The following is a 21898-nucleotide window of genomic DNA, read 5'->3' on the forward strand; positions in this document are numbered from 1 at the left end:
GAAGACTTAAAAGCTTTTTCTTTACTATCTTATGTATTGTTTCCTCAACATTGAGAATCCCAGTTCTCGTTTGTAACCTGAATTATGACATTAGATTATCCCAGTTATTCAGGTGTGAAACCCATATCACACAACAGTATCAGAATAACAAAAGGGAGTTTAAGGTTTTGTTTGTAGTTCTTTGTTTGGGGGATAGTTCACTGTGTTTTAAACTTACTTGGAGCCCCTGGGGGGCTCAATAGGTTAAGTGTCCACCTTCAGCTCAGGTCACGATCTCACAGTTCGTGAGTTCGAGCCCCGTGTCGGGCTCGGAGCCTGGCACCTGCTTCGGATTCTGTGTCTCCCTCTGTCTCTGTCCTTCCCCCGCTCGTTCTCTCTCTCTTTCTCTCTCTCTCTCTCAAAAATAAATAAACATTAAAAAAAATTAAACTTGCTATAGTTCCTCTCTGTGTGGCTTGCCACTAACTGGATTACGCATTTACATTAACCTCCCTGTTTTAGTTTTCCATTTCTTAAGAGTTTCTTGCACTTGCTTCAGTGGCAGCATATACTAGAATTGGAACGCTACCGAGGGGACTAGCACGGCCCCTGCCCAAGGATGACACGCAAATTCGTAAAGCTTCCATACTTCGGGCAGCTCTCCAGCGTCCTGCCACCCTTTGTGGGTTAACTCGGGGGACATGATGAGAGTCAAAGTACAACGTGTGGCCCTGAATAATGAAAATGTGATATCTCACTGTGAGAATATTCCTGTAAAGCCTTTTGTGACATGTGAGCAAAGCTGAGTTACACCTGGAAATTCTATATGCAAATACGTCCTTTCTACAGATCTCAGAAATGAGAAAATGTCAACTCGCATTTCCTTACAGAATTAAAAAAAGAATTTCAGTTTAATTATGTAAACTATTGACATAGTTCCAAGTCTAATCTACAAAACAAGATCGATTCAAAGTCTAATTTCTATTCCTCTGTCCTCCACTTTACGCCCTCCCTTCCCATTTAGTGGCCTGTTATGTTCGATTTAATCATTCCCATCTTTTTAAAAATTTAAACAGATAAGTATGGCATAGTTCCCCTTTTTTCTATAAAGACAGCATACAATACATTTCTCCACCCTCCTTATTCACTCAACAGTGTGTGCTGGAGAGACGTGGACATTCCTCAGTTCTTACACAGCAACGCAAAATGGTAACTATGTTTGGCCTCTACCCATCATACTGTTTCGCGTTATATTTACATGTATTCCTTGTCTTTTATATATAGTCCTTACGTTGTCTATTATTTTTTCTCTTTTTGTTTTTCTTTTAGCTGTTTGATTTGGGTGTTTTCATCCAGTGGTTAACTTTATATTATTACTGCCTTTATAGAATAACAGTCACTGCTTCCAGCCTCACTGACCCTACCTCTTCGCCTTTTCCCCACCAGCCACCTCTTCTCTCACCTCTCCTCCTTCTGACTCAGCTCAGATTTCATTGCCTGGCTCGAAGCCACGCTCTGCTCCCTCCTCTTCTTCACACTCACGGCACCTCACCGGCACCCGCACCCACACAGCTCAACACTGCAGAGCACCCACCGCCAGGCTAACCCGACTCACACCATGGGTAGGACCGCACTTCAAGTGGGCCCTCGGCGCCGCCAAGCTCTCCTGTTACGTGTCCCTGAAACACTCCCCTTTCTTCGCTCGGATAACCTACTTCCCACCTTCATCTTCTCTCCCGTCTCCAACACCCTCTTCGATGACTTCCCTTCAAACTTCAGTTCTAGACAACACAGTCAGAACGGAGTGACTTCGTCTTCCTCTTCCTCTACTACCTACAGTGTAGTGTGGCCACACCCCACATCCCCTCCTACTCTGGGGGGACCCTCTCTCTTCTCTAAGTCCAAGCCTTCAACCTGTGATCTGGACCCATCCCTCTCCGTTCTGAGACTAAACCCACGTGCAGTTGTCCCCTGTCTCTCTGGCCTTATCCATTTCTTCTCTGCTGGGTCATTCCTACCTGCAAACACCTTGAAAGCATCTTCCTTTGGCTCTCTTGAGCCACCACCCCATTTCTTTTCTCCCCTTTACAGCAAAGCTCCCCAAAGAAGCATATTCTCCATCACCATTTCCAACCCTCCATTCTCTCCTCCACCCACCCAGATAAGGAGGCTTTTGCCCCCACCATCTATTAAACAGGCCACCAATGGTGTGTATCTTGCCAAAGTTTCTGCCTTTCTGTTTTCTTCTTTTTTTTGAGAGGGCAAGGGAGAGGAGCAGAGGCAGAGAGGGAGGGAGAGAGAGAGAGAATCTTAAGCAGGCTTCATGCTCAGTGTAGAGACTGACATGGGACTCGATCCCATGACCCTGGGATCATGACCTGAGCCAAAATCAAGAGTCTGATACTCAACCGACTAAGCCACCCAGGTGCCCTACTCCTGTCTCTTTTCACCCAGTCTCTTTTCTTCGGTGTCCAAAACCAGTATTCTGACTTTAGATACCATGCATGTGGCAGTAACTCAAATTCTGATCTCCAGATAGAACCTTACCCCTCAGATCCAGAGTTAGACCACTTAATAGACTTCACCAATTTAACATGGGCAAAAAATTAATTTTCCTAGCAAAGTAACTTCCCCTCAAGCTTTCCCCATCTAAGTAAACACCATCATCCACCAAACCTTTAATTTCTCCCTCTCCCGCACACTCCATTATCAATCCATCAATGTATTCTCTTGGCTCAATTTTTAAAATCTGCTTTGGACCCAAGTTGCCACCTACCTGCAATGAATGACACAAATCCTATGGGTTCCCGTAGATTCCTCAACTGCGTCTTTAGTGCTCTCATTTGGGCCCCACCTGCATTAAGTCACACCTCCATTTTCACACTTGGTTGAAAAACCACTCCTAGGGACATGAGATCTGGCTTCCTCAGAGGCAGCCAAGTGGCTAATTCAGTCCAGAACTGTGGAGACGTTAGCTCCCCAGAGATAAACGTTGAAAAATAGGAAATGGTGGATGGAAAGGGAGGGAACTAGGCTAACTGCTTCTTCCTTTTCTCCAAAAGTTCTCCTTTCACTTTTCCAGAAAAGTCTTTGTACCAATTAATCCACTTGCTGAGTGACCTACCATGTCTCTTTGCAGCTTGTTGAGAAGTAGTAACCAGGACATAATGCACCACATCTCATTGCTTTGCCTCTTCCCTTCCTCGCCTTCGGCTCCCTGGGCTTGCACCTTCCAAATAAAGTACCAGCATTTTAACCCCTTCTTCAGCCTCTTCTCTCTTGAGGGCCAAAGTTAGCACCAGGGTAAGACGCAAGGCACCAATAATTCTGGGACCAGTGCCTCAGCATCCCTGTGAACTTGTTAGCGGGCAGTTCTTGAGCCCTGCCCCAGACTCACGGAGTGAGAATCTCTGGAGAAGGGGCCCAGGACTCTGGCTTTAAAAGCTGTTCAGATGATTCTTGCACCCACCAAAGTTGGAGAAAGATTGAGGAAGGAAAGGAGTTTCTGGAGGAGAAGGCCTGTTGCCGCCCCCACCCCCGCCTTCCTGCTTGACTGTGTTGTGCGAGAACATGAAGCTTGGGGTTGCAGCAGCCACTTTGGGATCATCAGGTTAATACACTGAAGATGGCAGAGCAAAAAGAACCTGAGACAGCTGCCCAGCCGAGTCTAGAACTACCCAATCCAGACACGTGAGAGAATGAAACGCCCTTATTGGTTTTGCCAGGTGATCTGTTACTTGCAGCTAAAAACAGCCCCCGATGACTCAGTAGATGGTGTGGCTTTATCCTCACATTAACTTAGGAGTGGGAATTAATTTCTCCATTCTACAAGTGAAGACACAGGGCCTTGGAGACCCAGTGTGGCCCAGCCAGGAGTCCAGTCCAGGCCCGTCTGGCTCTAGGGCCCACTCTGTGAACCATGACTCTGTTCTGCAAATACTCAGATAGTATTTGCTGTGTGAATTAATGAATTGGGCTTGAAAATGTGAATGGAAACCATCAGAGTCCGCACAGGGCCCTGGACTGAAAAGTTGAAGCATTACTGACTGACCACGGAAGAAACACTCCCTTCATTTTCCCACACAAAATGCCGAGGGTCGAGGACCCTGTTCTCAGTGATTCAAGAGCTTTGTCATTCCTCAGGGCTGCAGGTACAACTGAACAGAAAGGGGCTGGCCTTACACTGCCCTCTAAGAAGCTGGGTCAGACATGAGAGAGGAGGACTTCCAAAACCAGAAAGAACCCCCAGGGGTCACTTGCCACATCCACAACACAGACAGGAAATACCAGCAGGTCTGCCTCGTTAACAGGCCCTCACGATAAGCCTGGCGCCCCTCTAAGTAATTTATTTGACTTATCACGTTTCCTTCTCACAAGTTAGTGTCGTCGTGGCTCCCATTTTACAGATGGGAGAATTGAAGCACCGGAGTGTTAAGTAACTTGCCCCGAATCACATAGTTGGCAAGCGACTACACCTGATCTGAACTTGGATGGGCTGAGCCTGAAGGAAGGCTGCACTAGAAACCTCCACACCATTCTGAGGCCCCGTGGCGTGCCCTGGACCACGCCAATGGCAGAATGGAGACTAGAAGCCACCCCTGCCTCCACACTGGTCTGATCCCCACGATATGCCCCAGCCCTTAAAGCTGCCAACTGCCACCCCACTACCCACCATGTTCTACCACTCAACTTCTGGAAGTTGCCACTGCCCCAAGACAGGGACTCGGATAACTGTCTCTTTCTGCTCCAACCAGACAGAACACTGGCCCTTGGGATCCCATCCCCGATTTCCCTACGTTTAACAGGAAAAATCTTCATCCCCTCTCACCTCCTTCATGAGGGCTACAGGGTTTAGCTGAGCAAAGACTGGTTCTTAGAATATCCTTATTCTTACCCAAGTTTCTTTGTGCTAATTGTACGGCATACATTATCTCATTTTGAACCCTCATGACATTTCACACAAAAGAACACTGAAGCCCATAATGGCTAAGTAACTTGCTCACAGTAAGTTGGCCAAACTCCTGACCTCTTCACCACGAGAAGGCAGGGTTCTCAGTACCACAGGGGGGCTCCCGTGTTCCCAGCATAGCCCCCAAATTGAACTGAGACCCATCCAAGGCCCACGGCTTGCCCCATGCCAAAGCAAAGGCCCCATTTTCCACCAGGGCACTTCAGGCACAAGGCTAAGACCCCTCACAGCCCTGGGCCCTAAAACAACCTTTTTGGCTACTCTGATCTCTGGTTACTCTGGGGCTGGGGCAAAATGGTGAGACCTGATAGGGCCTGCACTGCAGAGGGCCAGCCCAGAAGCCAGACATTTCCCCAGAGTTTCAGCAGCGACTGGGAGAGTGGTCACTGCTAGGCAGTGAGTTCATGACTTCTGCTTCGTATTCCTACTTACCTGCCTGCACATTCTCAATTTTCCACACTAGCCAGGTACTCCTTGGGTGGGCTGGGAGGAAGGTGCGGGGGCGGTGTTTTCCTTTCCTTCTAAACATAAAGGTCTTGCCCGCTTGCTATGAAAACATTTTTTGAAACAACTCAATACAGACATATAGAGGGCGAATGTGAAAATCTTCTTCACCTCTCCAAACCCACTCTCCTCCCAAAGGCACCCACAGTCATGTTGATGTGGACCCTTCCAGGCTTTTTCCTGGGCATTTACAAACACAGAGGAGTCCAGATGTCTTCTGAGGCCTCTTTGCCTCTGAGATATAGCGGGCAAACTGAGCTGGGCTCCCACCTCCACCTCCATGAATCATGGGAGGCTGAAAGTCACCTCTCTGAGTCCCAAGAATGGCATTGGGGAAAAAGAAGGGGACCCTTATGTGTCTGGTCTCCTCAGTCCCTGGTCTTTGCTTCTGCCCTTACTTCTTTTCCCTGACCCAGATGAAAAGCTCAGCTTCTTTCTGGATTCTACCCTAAAACTCATGCACACAGACATTGGTCAGTCGAAAAGACTTCACAGAGGGCTCGAGGGTCCCCGAAGCATTCACACTGTACCCAAGGTAGCAAACAATTTTAAGCATCATCTCTGTGATGGGTTCATATCCTTTCAGCCATCCTCCTTCCCGGGGAGGGGTGCTCCCTGGCCCTTTGCCCCATGCATTGCACCACCTTGGCCCTTACCCGTTCTTCCCTGACTGGGGAAATTAAAATCCTCCTCCCTTCCCAACCCAAGCAATTCAGTCCCCCAGCTCCTCCATCAGACTCCTCTTGGAGCTAACACAAAGGCCTCCCATTGTTCTGGGCCCACTCTCCTGAGCAGGCATCTGTGGCACATTTCATTTTTTCCTGCTGCTCTCATGGATTGGGGTTGGAGCTCCCATAAGGGGAGGAGACTTCTGTTAACATCTGGGTTACATATTTAACATATATAAATAGTTTGGGGGCGGGGGGTTTCTATGTTTGCACAAGTGAAATCATGTTGTACACAGTGCTCAGTGACTTTCTTGTTTCACTCAACCCAAAGTACAGATATCTTCCAGATCACTAATAAGAATAGCTGAACTTCATTGGGAACTTGTGCCCCCGGGCACTTCGTATCTGTGCTGTCTGCAATCTGGTAGCCACTAACCACAGGAGGTTCCTGAGCCCTTGAAATGTGGCTGGTACTACGGAGGACCCAAATTTTAAGTTTACTTAATTATCTTATTTATTTATTTAACGTTTATTTTTGAGAGAGAGAGAGCACAAGTGGGGGAGGGGCACAGAGAAAAGGGGACAAAGGATCCAAAGTGGGCTCTGTGCTGATAGCAGAGAGCCCGATTGGGGGCTCGAACTCAGGAACTGTGAGATCATGACCTGAGCTGAAGTCAGACACTTAACCAACTGAGCTACCCAGGTGCCCCAAATTTTATTTAATTATTTTAAGTTTAAAAACAAAAATATTTGTCTGTTAAATACAGCTTTATTTTTTGGTAGGACATGGCTTTACGATATTATTGTTATGTAGCTGAAATGTGCTATAGTAAATACACACCGGATTTTAAAGACTTCGTAGGAGTGGGAGAGAGCCAAAGCATAAGAGACTCTTAAAAACTGAGAACAAACTGAGGGTTGATGGGGGGGGGGGGGGGGGTGACGGGTATTGAAGAGGGCATCTTTTGGGATGAGCACTGGGTGTTGTATGGAAACCAATTTGACAATAAATTTCATATATTAAAAAAAATAAATTAATTAAAAAGAAAAAAAGACTTCGTAGGAAAAAAAAAAAGAACAAAACATCTCAGAGGTGCCTGGCTAGCTCAGTGAGTAGAGCATGTGACTCTTGATCTCAGAGTCGTGAAATTAAGCCAATGTTGGGCATAGAGACTGCTTTAAAAAAATCTCAGTAATAATTTTTATATTGATTTCATGTTGCAATGATATTTTGGATACATTATGTTAAAATATATATTATTGGGGCACCTGGGTGGCTCAGTCGGTTAAGCGTCCAACTTTGGCTCAGGTCATGATCTTGCGGTCTGAGTTCAAGCCCCGCGTCGGGCTCTGTGCGGACAGCTTGGAGCCTGGAGCCTGCTTCGGATTCTGTGTACCCCCCCCCCTCTGCCCCTCCCCCACTCACACTCCTGTCTCTCAAAAATAAATAAACATTAAAATATTTTTAATAAATAAAATATATATTATTAAAATTAATTTCACCTTTTTCTTTTGACTTTTTTTTAACATGGCTACTAGAAATCTCAAAATTATAAGTGGCTTGCACTGTATTTCTATCAGACACTAGTGCTATTTTATATGCATGATCTCACTATTCCATAGATTTGTTCAACAAATACTTGTTGAATAGCATATATGTGTCAGGCACTGGGCTAGGCACTGGTGATACAGCAATGAACAAAACACACCCAAATCCCACTCTTATCAAACTTCCATGCTGGCTTGCTAATTTCTTATAACTTTATCAGGCCCATACTATTATTATCCCATTTTATAAATGAGGAAACTGGGGGAGAGAAAAGTTAAATAACTTCCCCAAAGTCTCAGAGCAAATAAGAGGTCAAGGTGGGATCTGAATTCAAGCATTCTGAGTGCATCCACAGGTGCAACCATCCTGTACAACCATGGATACCCGGTATTGTATGGTATTAATGTATTGTAAGTTATTCAACCTGGTCTTTACCACTGCGGGCTATGTAGGAACCAAAAGAGACAAGCTTTAGGTCTGAGGTCATAAGCAGGATCAGAGATGTGCAGGGCCTGCAACTGGGCGAGGGGCGGAGAGAGAGTGGGAGACACAGAATCCGAAGCAGGCTCCAGGCTCCGAGCTGTCAAGTTCAGAAGCTGGGGGAAGGGTTGTCTGGAAAGAGACCACAAACAGGGTTTGGGGGTGCGGGGTGGCCTGGCAGGCTGAGGACCCACACAAGGTAGGACAAAAGGACTGGAGAGGAGGCTGCACGTAAGGGGCAGCACAGGACAGGGCCAGGTACCAAGAAGCCGATCCTCAGAGGCCACCATTTCCGAGCCAGGCCCTGTGCTAACAAACCTTTTATATGCATCTGATCAGTCAGCTGGGTCACTCAACACACATGTACTGAGCGCCTACTGGCACCAACCTCAAGACAACAATCTTGCAAGAGCCCTAATGAGATGTTTTATTTCACCCATTTTACAGCTGAATGACATGGGGCTCAGGGAGATGAAATGATCTAGCCTAGTCACCTGGTAAATTTGTGACAGAGCTGAATTTAAACCCATGGTCCACTCTTCTTATCAGCTTGGGCCTGACTTCTGTGCCCTGACTGCCCATGTCTGGACATCCCCAGGGTCCACTGGGATGGGGCTGGGGGTAGGTCTGTCAGTAGCTCCTGAGCTACAGTGGTGGGCAGGGCTCTGGCCCAGCACTGGAGATGTGGTAGGGGTTGAACCTCACTCCTGAAGATAAGGAGTTTTATGCATACCTTAGATCTGGAAAAAGAGCATTCTGGGTCTCCTAATGAAGAAAGCATTTCCACCCTGCCCGCAGAGGGGTCAACAACATGCTGGGGACACAGCTGATGCAGCAGGAAAATGCCAGGCTTGGGGTTTGGGCAGGTCCAGTTTCTAATCCTGGCTCTGTCCCTGACTGTATGACCTCTCTGAGGCCTGGCTTCCTCATTAATAAAATGGAGATAAGAAAGTATCCTTCCTCCTGCTCCAGGCTAGAGCAGAGAGGAAACCCCCACTCCCTGGTGATACCACCAACCAGAGTATGAGAAACAGCAGACCCCCACTAGGCAGAGGGAGTTCAGGAAAGGAGATAATAACACTTACCTATACTCAAATAAGGTAAGTACTATTATCATCCCATTTTGCAGAAGGCAAAATTGAGGTATAGGAGGCAGCAGATCTTACTGGAACCCAAGCACTCTGGCCCTTAGGTCTATGCTCTTACTCAAGCTCTTACTTCTTCTGTGTAGTACAATATGACCCCCCCCCCCACACACACACACACAGGGCACCCAGAGCTTTGGCTATGAGAAGCACCCTTAATCCCCAAGGCTTCCTGCCTGCCTGGCTTTTAGGGTGCAATGAGGAGAGCAGGCTTCAGAATCGGCAGACCCAGATTTAACTCCCAGATCAGTTCTACTGATTGTGGGCAGTCACTTCTCCTCTGTGAGCTCAGTTATACCTTGTTTGTTTTTTTGTTTGTTTTAAAATTACTTTGTTTTATTTTTATATTTGAGAGAGAGACAGAGAGACAGAGAGAGAGCGAGCAGAGGAGGGGCAGAGAGACGGAGACAGAATCGGAAGCAGGCTCCAGGCTCTGAGTTGTCAGCACAGAGCCTGACACGGGGCTCGAACTCATGAGCAGTGAGATCATGACCTGAGCTGAAGTCAGATGCTTAACCTACTGAGCCACCCAGGCACCCCTGTTTGTTTGTTTAAAAATTTTTTTTTTTTCAACGTTTATTTATTTTTGGGACAGAGAGAGACAGAGCATGAACGGGGGAGGGGCAGAGAGAGAGGGAGACACAGAATTGGAAACAGGCTCCAGGCTCTGAGCCATCAGCCCAGAGCCCGACGCGGGGCTCGAACCCATGGACCGCGAGATCGTGACCTGGCTGAAGTCGGACGCCCAACCGACTGCGCCACCCAGGCGCCCCCTGTTTGTTTGTTTTAAATGCTTATTTATTTATTTTTGAGAGAGAGAACATAACTGGGCAGAGAGAGAAGGAGACACAGAATCTGAAGCAGGCTCCAGGCTCTGAGCTGTCAGCACAGAGCCTGACGCGGGGCTCAAACTCACAAACTGAGATCGTGACCTGAGCAGAAGTCGGACTATTAACCGACTGAACCACCTGGACGCCCCTGTTTATTTATTTTTAAGTGAATCTGTACACCCAATGTGGGGCTCAAACTCACAACCCCAAGATCAAGAATTGCATGTTCTACCAACTGAGCCAGCCCAGTGCCCCAGTTCACCTATCCTTAAAATTTGGGGTATATGACCAAATACAAGGGGATAAGAGAGAGGTCTGGAAAAGTGCCCAGCACAAAAAATTCCTAGAGGACTTTCAGGGGAGCTGAAGTGAGGGGAAGAAACTCCTGAGTGAAGATGAGGGCAGGCCACCCGGGGAGAGGCTGAGAGTAAGGTGGGGAATGGGACCATCACGGCCTGGTGTCCTCGGTGGCCTGGAGTGAGCCTGAGGTGCGTGCCACACCCTGCCTCTCACTCTGGCCCCTCACAGGTCCTTGAGCATCCTCCAACACCCTAGACTGATCAGTGTATCTGAAACCCATGTCCCTTGCCTCTGCCTGTGGCCCCACTAGTCAACCACTCATCAGATTCAGAACCTTGGCGGCCTTCAAATCACTCCTCCCCATCCAGGCTGTGTCCCCCACGGCTTTCAAAATCCATTTCCAGGGCATCCTCCTCCAGGAAGCCCTCCCTGATGCCCTCACCAGGTGTGACCTGCCCATAGCACGGCTCACAGCTTGTTTCACTCCAGAGTCAAACAGACACTCACACACCCCCAAGACTGCAGAGCTCGGGGGCAGGCCCAGGGCCCAGCGCCAAGCAATGGCTCAGGGATGGCTTCATTCAACGGAAGCCCTACCAGGCCCTGAGACCTATCACTTCCTCTCTCAGGACTTCTGTCCCTCGCCTGTGCACAGGCTGTATCCTCTCCCTCCCAGGTCACATACCTTGTCTACGGTCTCCCCTTCAACCTCTCTGTCCCACCATCTCTGCAAGATGACACCTGTTTTCATCTGGTTCTTTCAATAATTATTCGTACAGCAGGTGACTATAGTTAACGATAATGTACTGTACATTTGAAAGTTGCCAAGAGAGTACATGGTAAAAGTTGTCATCACAAAAAAATAAAACAAAACTGTAACTGTTGTGGTGATGGGTGTTAATTAGACTTATTGTGATCATTTTTTCTTTTTTATGTTTACTTATTTTGAGAGAGAGAGAGAGAGTCAAAGTACGAATGGGGGAAGGGCAGAGAGGGAGGGAGACACAGAATCGGAAGCAGGCTTCTGGCTCTGAACTGTCAGCACACAGCCCAGTGCGGGGCTTAAACTCACGAACTGTGAGATCACGACCTGAGCCGAAGTCAGACACTTAACCGAGCCACCCAGGTGTCCCGATCATTTTGTAATATATATAAGTATGGAATCATTATGTTGTACACTTAAAACCAATCCGACGTTCTAATCGATTGTATCTCAATAAGACACCAGAACAATTTTTTTAAAAATTTGTCGGGGCGCCTGGGTGGCGCAGTCGGTTAAGCGTCCGACTTCAGCCAGGTCACGATCTCGCGGTCCGTGAGTTCGAGCCCCGCGTCAGGCTCTGGGCTGATGGCTCAGAGCCTAGAGCCTGTTTCCGATTCTGTGTCTCCCTCTCTCTCTGCCCCTCCCCCGTTCATGCTCTGTCTCTCTCTGTCCCAAAAATAAATAAACGTTGAAAAAAAAATTAAAAAATAAATAAATAAATAAAAATAAAAATTTGCCGAGCCCACTTCTGCATGCCAGGCCCAGTCCTAGTGCTAGGGACACAATGACAAGCGAAAGAGGCAGATTCCCTCCCTTGCAAACTCACCTTCTATGGGGGAATCTGACATTAAACGGGATCCCACCAATGGCCACAATTGCAGACTGAGGTAAGAGTCTGCAGAAAAAGAATATGGTTGAAGGATCAGACTGGGGCCAATGGGGATGGGGAGAAGGGGGAGGGGGGAGGGGCAGGTGAGGAGTGGCCAGAAGAGGTGAGGCTGGGGAGAGGATGTGTCAGGCAGCAGCAGGAGTGATCAGAGTAGAAAGGGTGTAAAGGAAAACAGGCCGGAAGGGGAAGGTGCATGGTGACACTGGTCCTGTGTGCAGGTAGAGACCCACTCTCACCCGGTCATTCCCCTGCTCCCACATCTTCTGTGGCTCCCTTTGGCCACACACTGCACAGCCCATAGTTGGCCTCCAAGGTCTACACTAGCAAGGTCTACACTAGCAGGAGAAACCTGCTAGTCCTCATCTCCTCCCTTCCTCACCTCCCCCTCACCCCACTGTGTCCATTTACAAACATTTTATAAAGTGTCTCTGGTAGCTAGGGACATTGGTAAGCTCTGGACATGCACACAGCAGGGCACAAAACAGACGCGGTGTCTCCCCTCATGGCACCTGTCCCAAATGGCTCCTTCCAGCCCTACAGCCATCACCATTGCAAACCACCCTGCATTCACCTTGATCTTCACGGTGGCTTCCTCACCTGCTCCGACTGCACACGTGTTCCTGGATGGCCTCTTCTCTTCACAGGAACGAGGGAAGTAGTTTGAAGACACAAATCTGTGTTTCTTAAGTCTGAGTCCTCCTGCCTGCTGTGTTCATCTTGGCCTCAGGTTTGTTTCCCTCGGTAGCTTTCACAGTCTGTAATTATTAACCTGCTTACTGGTTTAGGAAAAATGGAAGCTCTGAAAATTATGGCAGATTGAACATGTGGACCTAATGTCATCATGCCCTCCCAAAACCCCACCAAAACTACAGTAAAGAGATTTTGTTTAAGGCACAAACTCACTAAGACGAGGAGAATGAGGGAAGAGACCAGAGCATAGCATCGGGAAGTTGGAAAACAGATGGTTGGGGAATAACTACACAGCAAATGCAAGGAAATCTTAGCCTACGCTGGATGTGGGGAAGAAGGATCACAGACACCCCCCCCCCACACACACACACACAGGTACCTGTTTAAATATAGCGGGGTATGAAATAAAAAGAGTTTGGAAACCGTTTTAAGATCAGAATTGTCAAAACCACAGTGAGGTACCACCTCACACGTGTCAGAATGGCTAAAATCAACAACACAGAAAACAACAGATGTTGGTGAGGATGTGGAGAAAGGAGAACCCTCTTACACTGTTGGTGGGAATGCAAACTGGTACAGATACTCCGAGAAACAGTATGGAGTTTCCTCAAAAAGTTAAAGATAGAACTACCCTACGACCCAGCAATTGTACTACTATTTACAAAAGGATACAAAAATGCAGATTTGAAGGGGCAAATGCACCCCAATGTTTATAGCAGCATTATCTACCATAGTCAAATTATGTTAAGAGCCCAAATGTCCAGCAACTGGTAAATGGACAAAGAAGATGTGGTATATATATATATATATATATATATATATATATACACACAATGGAATGTTACTCATCCATCAAAGAATGAAATCCTGCCATTTGCAACGACGTGGATGGAGCTAGAGTATGTTATGCTAAGCGAAATAAGTTTGCCAGAGAAGGACAAATATATGATTTCACTTATATGTGGAATTTAAGAAACAAAACAGAGGAACATGGGGAAGGGGGAGAAAAGAGGGGAGGAAAGCAAACCATAAGTGACTCATAAAACTATAGAGGACAAACTGAGGGCTACTGGAAGGGAGGTGGGTGGGGGGTGGGCTAAATGGGTGATGGGCATTAAGGAGGGCACTTGTGATGAGCACTGGGTGTTATATGCAAGTGATGAATCACTGAATTCTACACCGGAAACCACTTTTACCATATATATTAATAAACTAGAATTTAAATTAAAACTTGGAAAAAAAAATCAGAATTGTCAGGTTCCTTCCTGAATCCTGGCAGAAGACTGGAGGTTTACTCTGGACAGGATGAAAAAGGTTCACTGGAATGGGGAAACTGCAGGTGCAGGGGAGGGCGGGAGCGTCCTCCCCAAGTCAGGCGGTGACATGAATGTATATGCTGTGAATGCTGGACACCCCCCAACCCTGTTTCCCAGCTGGCCCCCCCCCAGAAAGCTGGCAGCCAAGACTTTGCTCTCCAGGCAGGGGATCAGAAAAAGTTTTCTCAAAGGTAATCTGACCAGGCCAAAGAGACCTACTGTTAATATCTTCAGAGAGAGAAGAGAATATCGTGCATCCATGAAGCAAGAGCAGGATGTTATTTAAAAAGAACAGGGGCGCCTGGGTGGCTCAGTTGGTTAAGTGTCTCACTTCAGCTCAGGTCATGATCTCACAGCTTGTGAGTTCAAGCCCCACATCAGGCTCTGTGCTGACAGCTGGGAGCTAGGAGCTAGGAGCTTGGAGCCTGGAGCCTGTTTGGGATTCTGTGTCTCCCTCTCTCTCTCTGCCCCTCCCCTGCTTGTGCTCTGTGTGGGTGTGTCTCTCTCTCTCAAAAAATGAATAAACATAAAAAGAAAAAAGAAAAGAAGGATATCTCCAAAGTGCTCAGTGCATGGATGAAAACAGACCAGTATCAAGATACTGTTGTGACCTGTCAGAACCCTGGAGAAAAAAAGAAGATCCTACACCTTCCAAAGTGGAAAAGACATTCCATACAAAGCACCAGGAATCAGGATGCCTTTGAACTTCTCAGTAACAACACTTAAAGAAAATAATCTCCAACTAGAATTTTTTATAATAGTGATAGCAAAACTCCTATAGTACTTATTATGTGTTAGGTCCTGTTCTAAAGGTTTTTGTTGTTGTTGTTGTTGTTGTTGTTGTTTTAAGTTTATTTATTTTGAGAGAGCAAGCGAGAAAGCATGAGTTGGGGAGGGACAGAGAGAGAATCCCAAGCAGGCTCTGTGCTGTCAGTGCAGAGGCCAACATGAGGCTCGAGCCTACAAACCGTGAGATTACAACCTGAGCCAAAATCAAAAGTCAGACACTTAACCGACTGAGCCACCCAGGCGCCCCTAAGAGTTGTTGTTTTTTTTTTAAAATATATTCTGTACCCAGCCATATTATTAAGGGTGAAAGTAAAATGAAGTTATTTGCAAAATATACAAGGTCCCAAGAAGTGACATTTCTTTCTTTCCTAAGAAACTACTGGAATGGGTGTTCCAGCAAGAGGATGGAGTAAATCAAGAAAGAAGTGATTGCAGGAGAACCCAACATAGGTGAGCCCAGTCCCTGGGATGATTGTGAAGATCTCAGGATCAGAGGAGAACTTCCTGAGAAGCTCCTATACCCTAAGCTCCAGGTTCCTGCACTTCCCTGGGGCCCTGTGAGGGCTGGGGGTTGTAGAGTGTTCTGGGTGGTCAGAAGCCAAGCTGTAATCAGAAAGCATTTCTGCTAGATTGCCTGATGAGAGCTCAGAAGAAAAGGTCCCGAGTGTCTAAGGGATTCAAAGCTCCGGGGATTTATTGGTTTATCTTATCAATCTAAATAAATTATACCTAATTTCGTATTCTTGTTTTCGAAGAGTCCCCAGCTTGCAGAAGCTTTAAAACTTGAAACCCTACAAATTCCAGATCTTTCCCTGCCCAGAGTGCTAACTGTTCACCAGGTGTAAAGAGACAACACTCCAGATTGGAACAGAAAGTTCCAGGAAGACTTCAAGAGAAGTTTCCTCAAGGAGATGGACTTAACAGAATACATGAAGTGGTAGACAGAGATAGAGATGTGTCCCCAGAGGCCACCTCAAGGAAGGGCTTGCTGCCCAGCAGCAGGAGGTTTGGACAGCAGACTACTCCCAACTGTCAACTCCTTCAGGGTCAGCCCCAGATGCAGAGCAGCCTTGCCCAAGACAGCATTCTTCCCTGGGGCAGCCCCCACGATGTGACTGAGCCTCGCAGGGTCTAAGGGCCTGACCATTTCAGCCGGGCTTGGGACACTCTGACGGGCAACACTTGCTCCAAAGCTCCTTGCCAGTTTGGGGGAGGCTTTACCAGGCCTCACCAAAGTCCCACATATCCCTCTGCCCAATCCTGCTTCCGCCCACTTCCTTTCCCAGCTTTCCCATCCCAAATAAACATCTCTATCTCCCTGTCCGCCCCCAGGGATACCAACCTGAGGCACCTGATGTGTGTGAACATTTTGGGAAGAGATTTAGATAACTGGTGGAGAGTGGGATACATAAAAACTTAAGCAAGTGACAAAACAGGACAATTATTAACTGGGGAGAACGGCAAGTTGTACGAAAAGGGAAAGTAATCATAGCTTACATATACTAACGTACACAGGGATTACTGAACCGACCAAAATGTTGGCCGTTTGGGGAGGTGGGATTATGTGTATGGTGAGGCACGTGATGGCGAAAGAGTTAAAACTTTGTCTTCCTTGGTAGAAAATCAAGAGATAGTGCTTTAAAACTGAAACACCAAAAAAAGGCAAAACAAGCATGCTACTTAAGAGATAATGGAGATAAATGTAAAATACAGTCAGCTGAAAGAATTGAAAATAGGTGCCTCAGGGAAAGTAGAAATGGGGGAAGAGTGTGATGGGCTGCCTTCTGTTTTCATAGAAAACCTTATTAATACTTGTTAATCTCTTTAAACCATGTGTATGTCTAATTTTTGCCTAAAAAAGAATATGGGGGGCGGGCCCCTGGGTGGCTCAGTTACTTAAGCGTCTGACTTGATCTTGGCTCAGGTCGTGATCTCACAATCCATGAGTTCGAGTCCCATGTTGGGCTCTGTGCTGACAGCTCAGAGCCTGGAGCTTGCTTTGGATTCTGTGTCTCCCTCTCTGTCCCTCCCCCACTTGCGCTGTCTCTCTCTCTCTCTCAGAAACAAATAAACATTAAAAAATTGTTTTTAAAAAGCCAAGACTCAGAAATTCAAACGTTAGCTAGCTGTGTGACTTTGGACAAATTACTTGACCTCTCTGAACCCCAAACTCCTCATCTGTTAAATAGGAACATCTGTTAAATAGCTTAGCCTTACAGGGCTGTGGTGAGATTTTCATGTCCTCATGCATATACAAGTACTCAGTAAGGGCATAGCACACCGCAAGCCCTCCTTAAATGTTACCTGTTCATTTTCGTGAGAATGGAGAGCCACGAATTTGAGAGGGCTTTCTCTACTTATTATTTTTTTAATGTTTATTTATTTTGTGAAGGAGAGAGAGAGCACACAAGAGCAGGGGAGGAGCAGAGAGAGTAAGAGAGCGAATCCCAAGCAGGCTTCTACCGGCAGCACAGAGAGCCCCACGCTGGGCTGTTTCACAAACCCTGAGCTCATGACCTGACCCAAGATCAAGGGTCGGAGGCTTAACCGAACGAGCCACGGAGGCGCCCCTCTACTTATTTTAATTATTTATTTTTGTGTGTCTTTCACATAGCAGGCGCTTAGGAAAAGCTGGTTGGTTGTTGGTGGCATTGCTGCCTTTGGGAGGGATCCTGCTCTTCCTCACAAATACTCGGTGAGCAGGATGGGGGCGGGCTCGGGGTATCCACACCCAAGTCCCACGAGGTCCTGATCCGGATTCACAGTGGCCGAAAGAAGGACGGCCAAGGCAACCTCAACCCCATTCCCAGAAACCGGTTCTGAGACGGGCGGGGTGTCGAAAGCCGGTCTCCCCCCGACGGCGGCCTGCTCCTTGGTCAGCAGGGTCTGTTTTCTCAGCCTGGAGTCCTCTCCGCGTGCTAGGCGGGCGCTGCTCCCTGCGGCCACACGGTGGCAGCGCAGAGCCGAGCTCCTCCATACCTGGGAGGCGCTGGAGAGGCAGCGCCCCATCAGTAGGGCCTCCTGGGCCCGATTCCCCATCCCCGCCAGGGCAGGTCACCGCATTCACGATGAGAGAGCCGCTGGGCCTGAGCTCACGTCTATACCTCCCTTAGGGCTCTGGGTTCCATATCCTTGATCGGACATTCCCGGCTCACGTGACTCGCCCTCCACCCTGACCCGCGTTCCGGGTTCCGCCCCGCCTCGCTGCCAACTCGCTCAGCGCACCTGGCGGGGACCAAGCCAATCCATGCTCAGACCCGGGCCCCGTGCCTGCCGGGCCCAACTGAGCCGGCCGGAGGAAAGGAGGTGGGCGTGGGCTCGAGCTCTGCGGCCTTCACCGCCCTGACCTCGGTCAACTCCACCCTCTGCTTCCGCCTCGGGCATGCATATTCTCCGAGCTTCTCAGAACGCCCTCCTTCTCAACCAGCCGAACGGGGGCTCTGAGGACTGACAGACACAAGGATTGACTTCCAAAGGGGTCGCCTTGCAGGCCAGAGAACCTGACGGAGCACGCGCGGGCACGTGGAGGGGCGGGGCCTTGGTAGGGGGCGGGGTCTCGGGGCGGGATCCGCGGGCTTAGGTTCCAGCGGACCTCGGAGTCCGCGAGGCGCGCGCGGAGTGCCGGGAGCGGGAACTATGCGGAAATGAGGCGCGGGGTTGTGGGGGGAGGTGCAGGACTGGGGGGCGGGGCAGAGGTCTGCCCCGGGCGGGGCTGGCACCCGTGGTGATTTGAGGGAGCGCGCGGTAGAGTAGAACTGGGAGGTGAATGGGCTGGCGGTGGGGATGGACTGGATTTGGGGCCCAAATGCAAGAAGGGCCAGAAGGGGGAGTGGAGGAGGCAGGAACCCCACCCACTTTCCGGGCCGGGTTCTTGGAAACAGCCAGGATATCCTGGGACTCAATCTGGGGGCTAGATCTGGAGGCGAGGGTTTTATAGAGCCCGCTGATAAGGGCCCCCCGGTGTGTCATCGCACTCATTTCCCCTGCATTGCAGGAACTGCTCAGGCATGTCCCCCAAGTGTTTGAGGACTTAGCGGCTCCCTCCCTCCACACGCTGAGGGGCGGGCCCTACCCTGAGAACCCAGCGACGCCCAGCTGTACCTTCAGAGCCCTCCCCCTTCTTCAATTTCAACAAGATTCAGGGAGGACGGAAGTCTCCGGGGCCACAAGCCCCAGGGCCTTCTCTTCTCCCAGACTTCTTCACGGCTCCCGCAAATCTTACCCCCCATAGCGGAGGTATTGAGCGGTCCCCATCGGGAGGAAGGAAGGAGCAACCTGGCTCCTTTCTGTTCCAGCCCTTGCAAAAGAGGACTTTGGCTAGGGTGGACTTTGAGGGCTGAAGACAGGGTGCTGTCGTTAACCCCTTCTTGCCAACCGAGTAGTGGCTGGAGCTCACCGCACTGAGAGAGGACTGCGGTGCGGAGAGTCTTGGAGTCATGTCCACGACGACGGTCTGGAAATCCGGGAAATCATGACCCGAGCCAAAGTCTGACCCTTAACCGAATGAGCCAACCAGGCGCCCTATGTTAATAATAATCTTGATGGTGTTTTGTAAGTTACAAATATGTGCTCATTTAAAATTTTTTAAAAATATGGGATGCCTGAGTGGCTCAGTCGGTTAAGCATCCGACTTGGGTTCAAGTCATGATCTCGCGGTCTGTGAGTTCAAGCCCCGCATAGGGCTCTGTGCTGACAGCTCAGAACCTGGAGCCTGCTTCTGATCCTGTGTCTTCCTCTCTCTGCCCCTGCCCAGCTCACGCTCTGTCTCCCCTCTTGAAAATAAATAAATATTAAAATAAGTAAAAGTTAAATTTTGAAAAAGTAGCGACAAAGGCAAAAGAAATAGTGATAAAGATAAAATGAAGTTCCCCATATTCCTACCAGGTAGAAATAACGCCTTTACTTTGTAAGCTACACTTTACGGAAAAATTACTATATGCCAGATACCATGTGAGTAATTCACAGAACAGCAATCTGAGGGTTGCAGAAATATCTCCAGTGAGGCTTTCCCAAGGTCACACAGCTACGAAGCAGCAGAGCCAGGACCTGGGCCCAACTTTATCTGGTTCCAAGGCTCTGCTGGTCTCTGTTCACATTTGGGTGAATTTCCTTCCAACCTTTTTTCTATGCAACAGGACAAAAATAGTTGCATGTAAATATTCATGGCTTTTCCTCCTTCCCAGACTTAGTTCTAAGGAGTCTTTGTAAGGAGGGCAGAGAGAGGAACAGACCTAAGCAAAAGAGTGGAGCAACCTCGTGAAATTTCCTCCCATCCCACTGAGGAAAAGCTGCTCCTGGGAGATGGGAAGGGAGTGAGCTGGCAGAATTTGGGTGGTCAGGAATGTGGAAAAAAGAAAAAGGAAGAAAGAAGAGGTTTGGGGAGCTACTCTGATAGCGTGGAATGTTGAGGAAGAGAGATTTTGGAGATTCTGAAAGGCTGTCTTGCTGTGAGGTATGTGATGTGTAATTCCTTTGCAATGTCCTCTGCAGACCTTTGGTGAAGACTTTTGTTTTCTGACTGCTTTTTGGAGTTGGATCAATTTCTTTTGGGTGAGGAGGGAACAATCAAGTCCAGCTTTATTTGGGTTCACATGCATTTTGTATGATATTTTTTTCTTTTACAAAAATGGAATTGCATGTCTGCCCTTGCTCTCTGTGTGCCCTCCACTTGGAATACCCCGCCTCTCCCCTGTCCCCTGTCTTTCTCCATTTCCCTCATTCTCTAAGGCCCACCCCTTTGCAAGTCCCTCATTGTAGCCAAAGTCTGGACAGGTGACCGGCCCCCCTACTGATGACCTGGTTGGTAGGCCATGTTAAGTGGCAATTTTGCCACCACTGGAATCTTTTTTATTGTAAGAAACTGTGCTGGATTGGTGGTTTTCTAAATCTCTTGGTGTCGACCAAAGTACGTGGCACCAGTTCTCAACCCCAAGAGAGCAGAGTACTGTGCACCTGTTATGAATCCCAGGGGAGAACTCTAAACCCTCTAACCCATTGAGTCTTGGTATTTGAGTCACCAAAGTAAACGCATGCAGTCAAGCATTGGATGGAACAATGCTTCACTCACATAGCGAAGAGATAGAGTGAGATCACCTTCAATCTGGGGCATTAGTCCCGTATGGCCAGCGGATCTCTCCCAGCGGTGGACACAGGGCAATTTGCCTATGCTCACTCTTCTCGTGCAGTGGTGGAAGGGGCTTGTCCCCTTCCAGAGAACAGACAGAGCAGTGCAGTTGGCCAGTCGCCATATGATGTGCACACTCTAAGAAGAGACAAAAAAATATTCACTGCACTTAAGACAAGGAAAGATAATCCCACACAAGGTGATAAACCCAGAACAAGTTGTGTGGGCTCTTTATCTCTTAGTTAGGAAGTGTTCCAGTCCTATGGCCCGTTCTTATGGAGCCTGAGTGGGGATCGAAGGACTGCAGGCAAGAGGTTGCCTTTCTCAATACTTGGCTAGCATGACTCTTGTTTCTCTCTCTGCTTTGGCTGCTAAAAAGCTCAGAACTTCTCTATTTCTTCATCTGTCTTTTCTCTTTGTCCCAATTTTCTTAATTATTTGCTTTTAGCCTTTAAAAAAACGTCTCTATTATGGAACACTTCAAACATACATAAAAATAGAATAAAATGAATTGTTATGTACCTATCACCCATCTTCAGTAATTATCAGTATCTTGCCAGTTTTGTTTCAATTACCTCCTTGCTTTTCCCTCTGTCTGGAGTATTATAAAGCAAATCCCAAACATCATATCACTTCACCCAAATTATTTTAGCATATATCTTTAACAGATAGGGCTTTTGCAAACATAACTATCATAGCTAACAAAGCTAATATGAATTCCCTAAAGTCACTTAATGCCTAGTTCATATTCAAACTTTAATAGTTGATTTGTTCCAATCAGGATTCAAATAAGGGTCACACATTCCATTTTTTGCTTGTTTGTTTTTTGTGTTAAAAAAAATTTTTTTTTAATGTTTATTTTTTGAGAGAGAGAGAGACAGAACATGGCGGGGGGGGGGGGGG

The 21898-nt window shown here is 47.9% G+C and overlaps 1 protein-coding gene and 1 non-coding gene across 3 annotated transcripts in view; both read left to right on the forward strand.

Moving 5' to 3' along the window:
• The first annotated feature begins 531 nt into the window (after positions 1-531).
• Positions 532-633, forward strand: LOC123600184. The gene has a single exon (XR_006713557.1). It is a non-coding gene; the product is annotated as a U6 spliceosomal RNA (small nuclear RNA).
• A 19475-nt stretch (positions 634-20108) lies between these two features.
• The window catches only part of RPS6KA1 (ribosomal protein S6 kinase A1), a 53425-nt gene continuing 51635 nt past the window's right edge, over positions 20109-21898 (forward strand). The window contains exon 1 of one of the 2 annotated variants that reach the window (XM_045476200.1): positions 20109-20323. In XM_045476200.1, the coding sequence (XP_045332156.1) occupies positions 20273-20323 (51 nt within the window). In that variant the 5' untranslated portion in view covers positions 20109-20272. The remainder of the gene's footprint in view (positions 20324-21898) is intronic. The other variant, XM_045476197.1, reaches the window with a different exon arrangement.

Source organism: Leopardus geoffroyi, chromosome C1 (assembly GCF_018350155.1).
Source record: "Leopardus geoffroyi isolate Oge1 chromosome C1, O.geoffroyi_Oge1_pat1.0, whole genome shotgun sequence".
Taxonomy (NCBI): Eukaryota; Metazoa; Chordata; class Mammalia; order Carnivora; family Felidae; genus Leopardus; species Leopardus geoffroyi.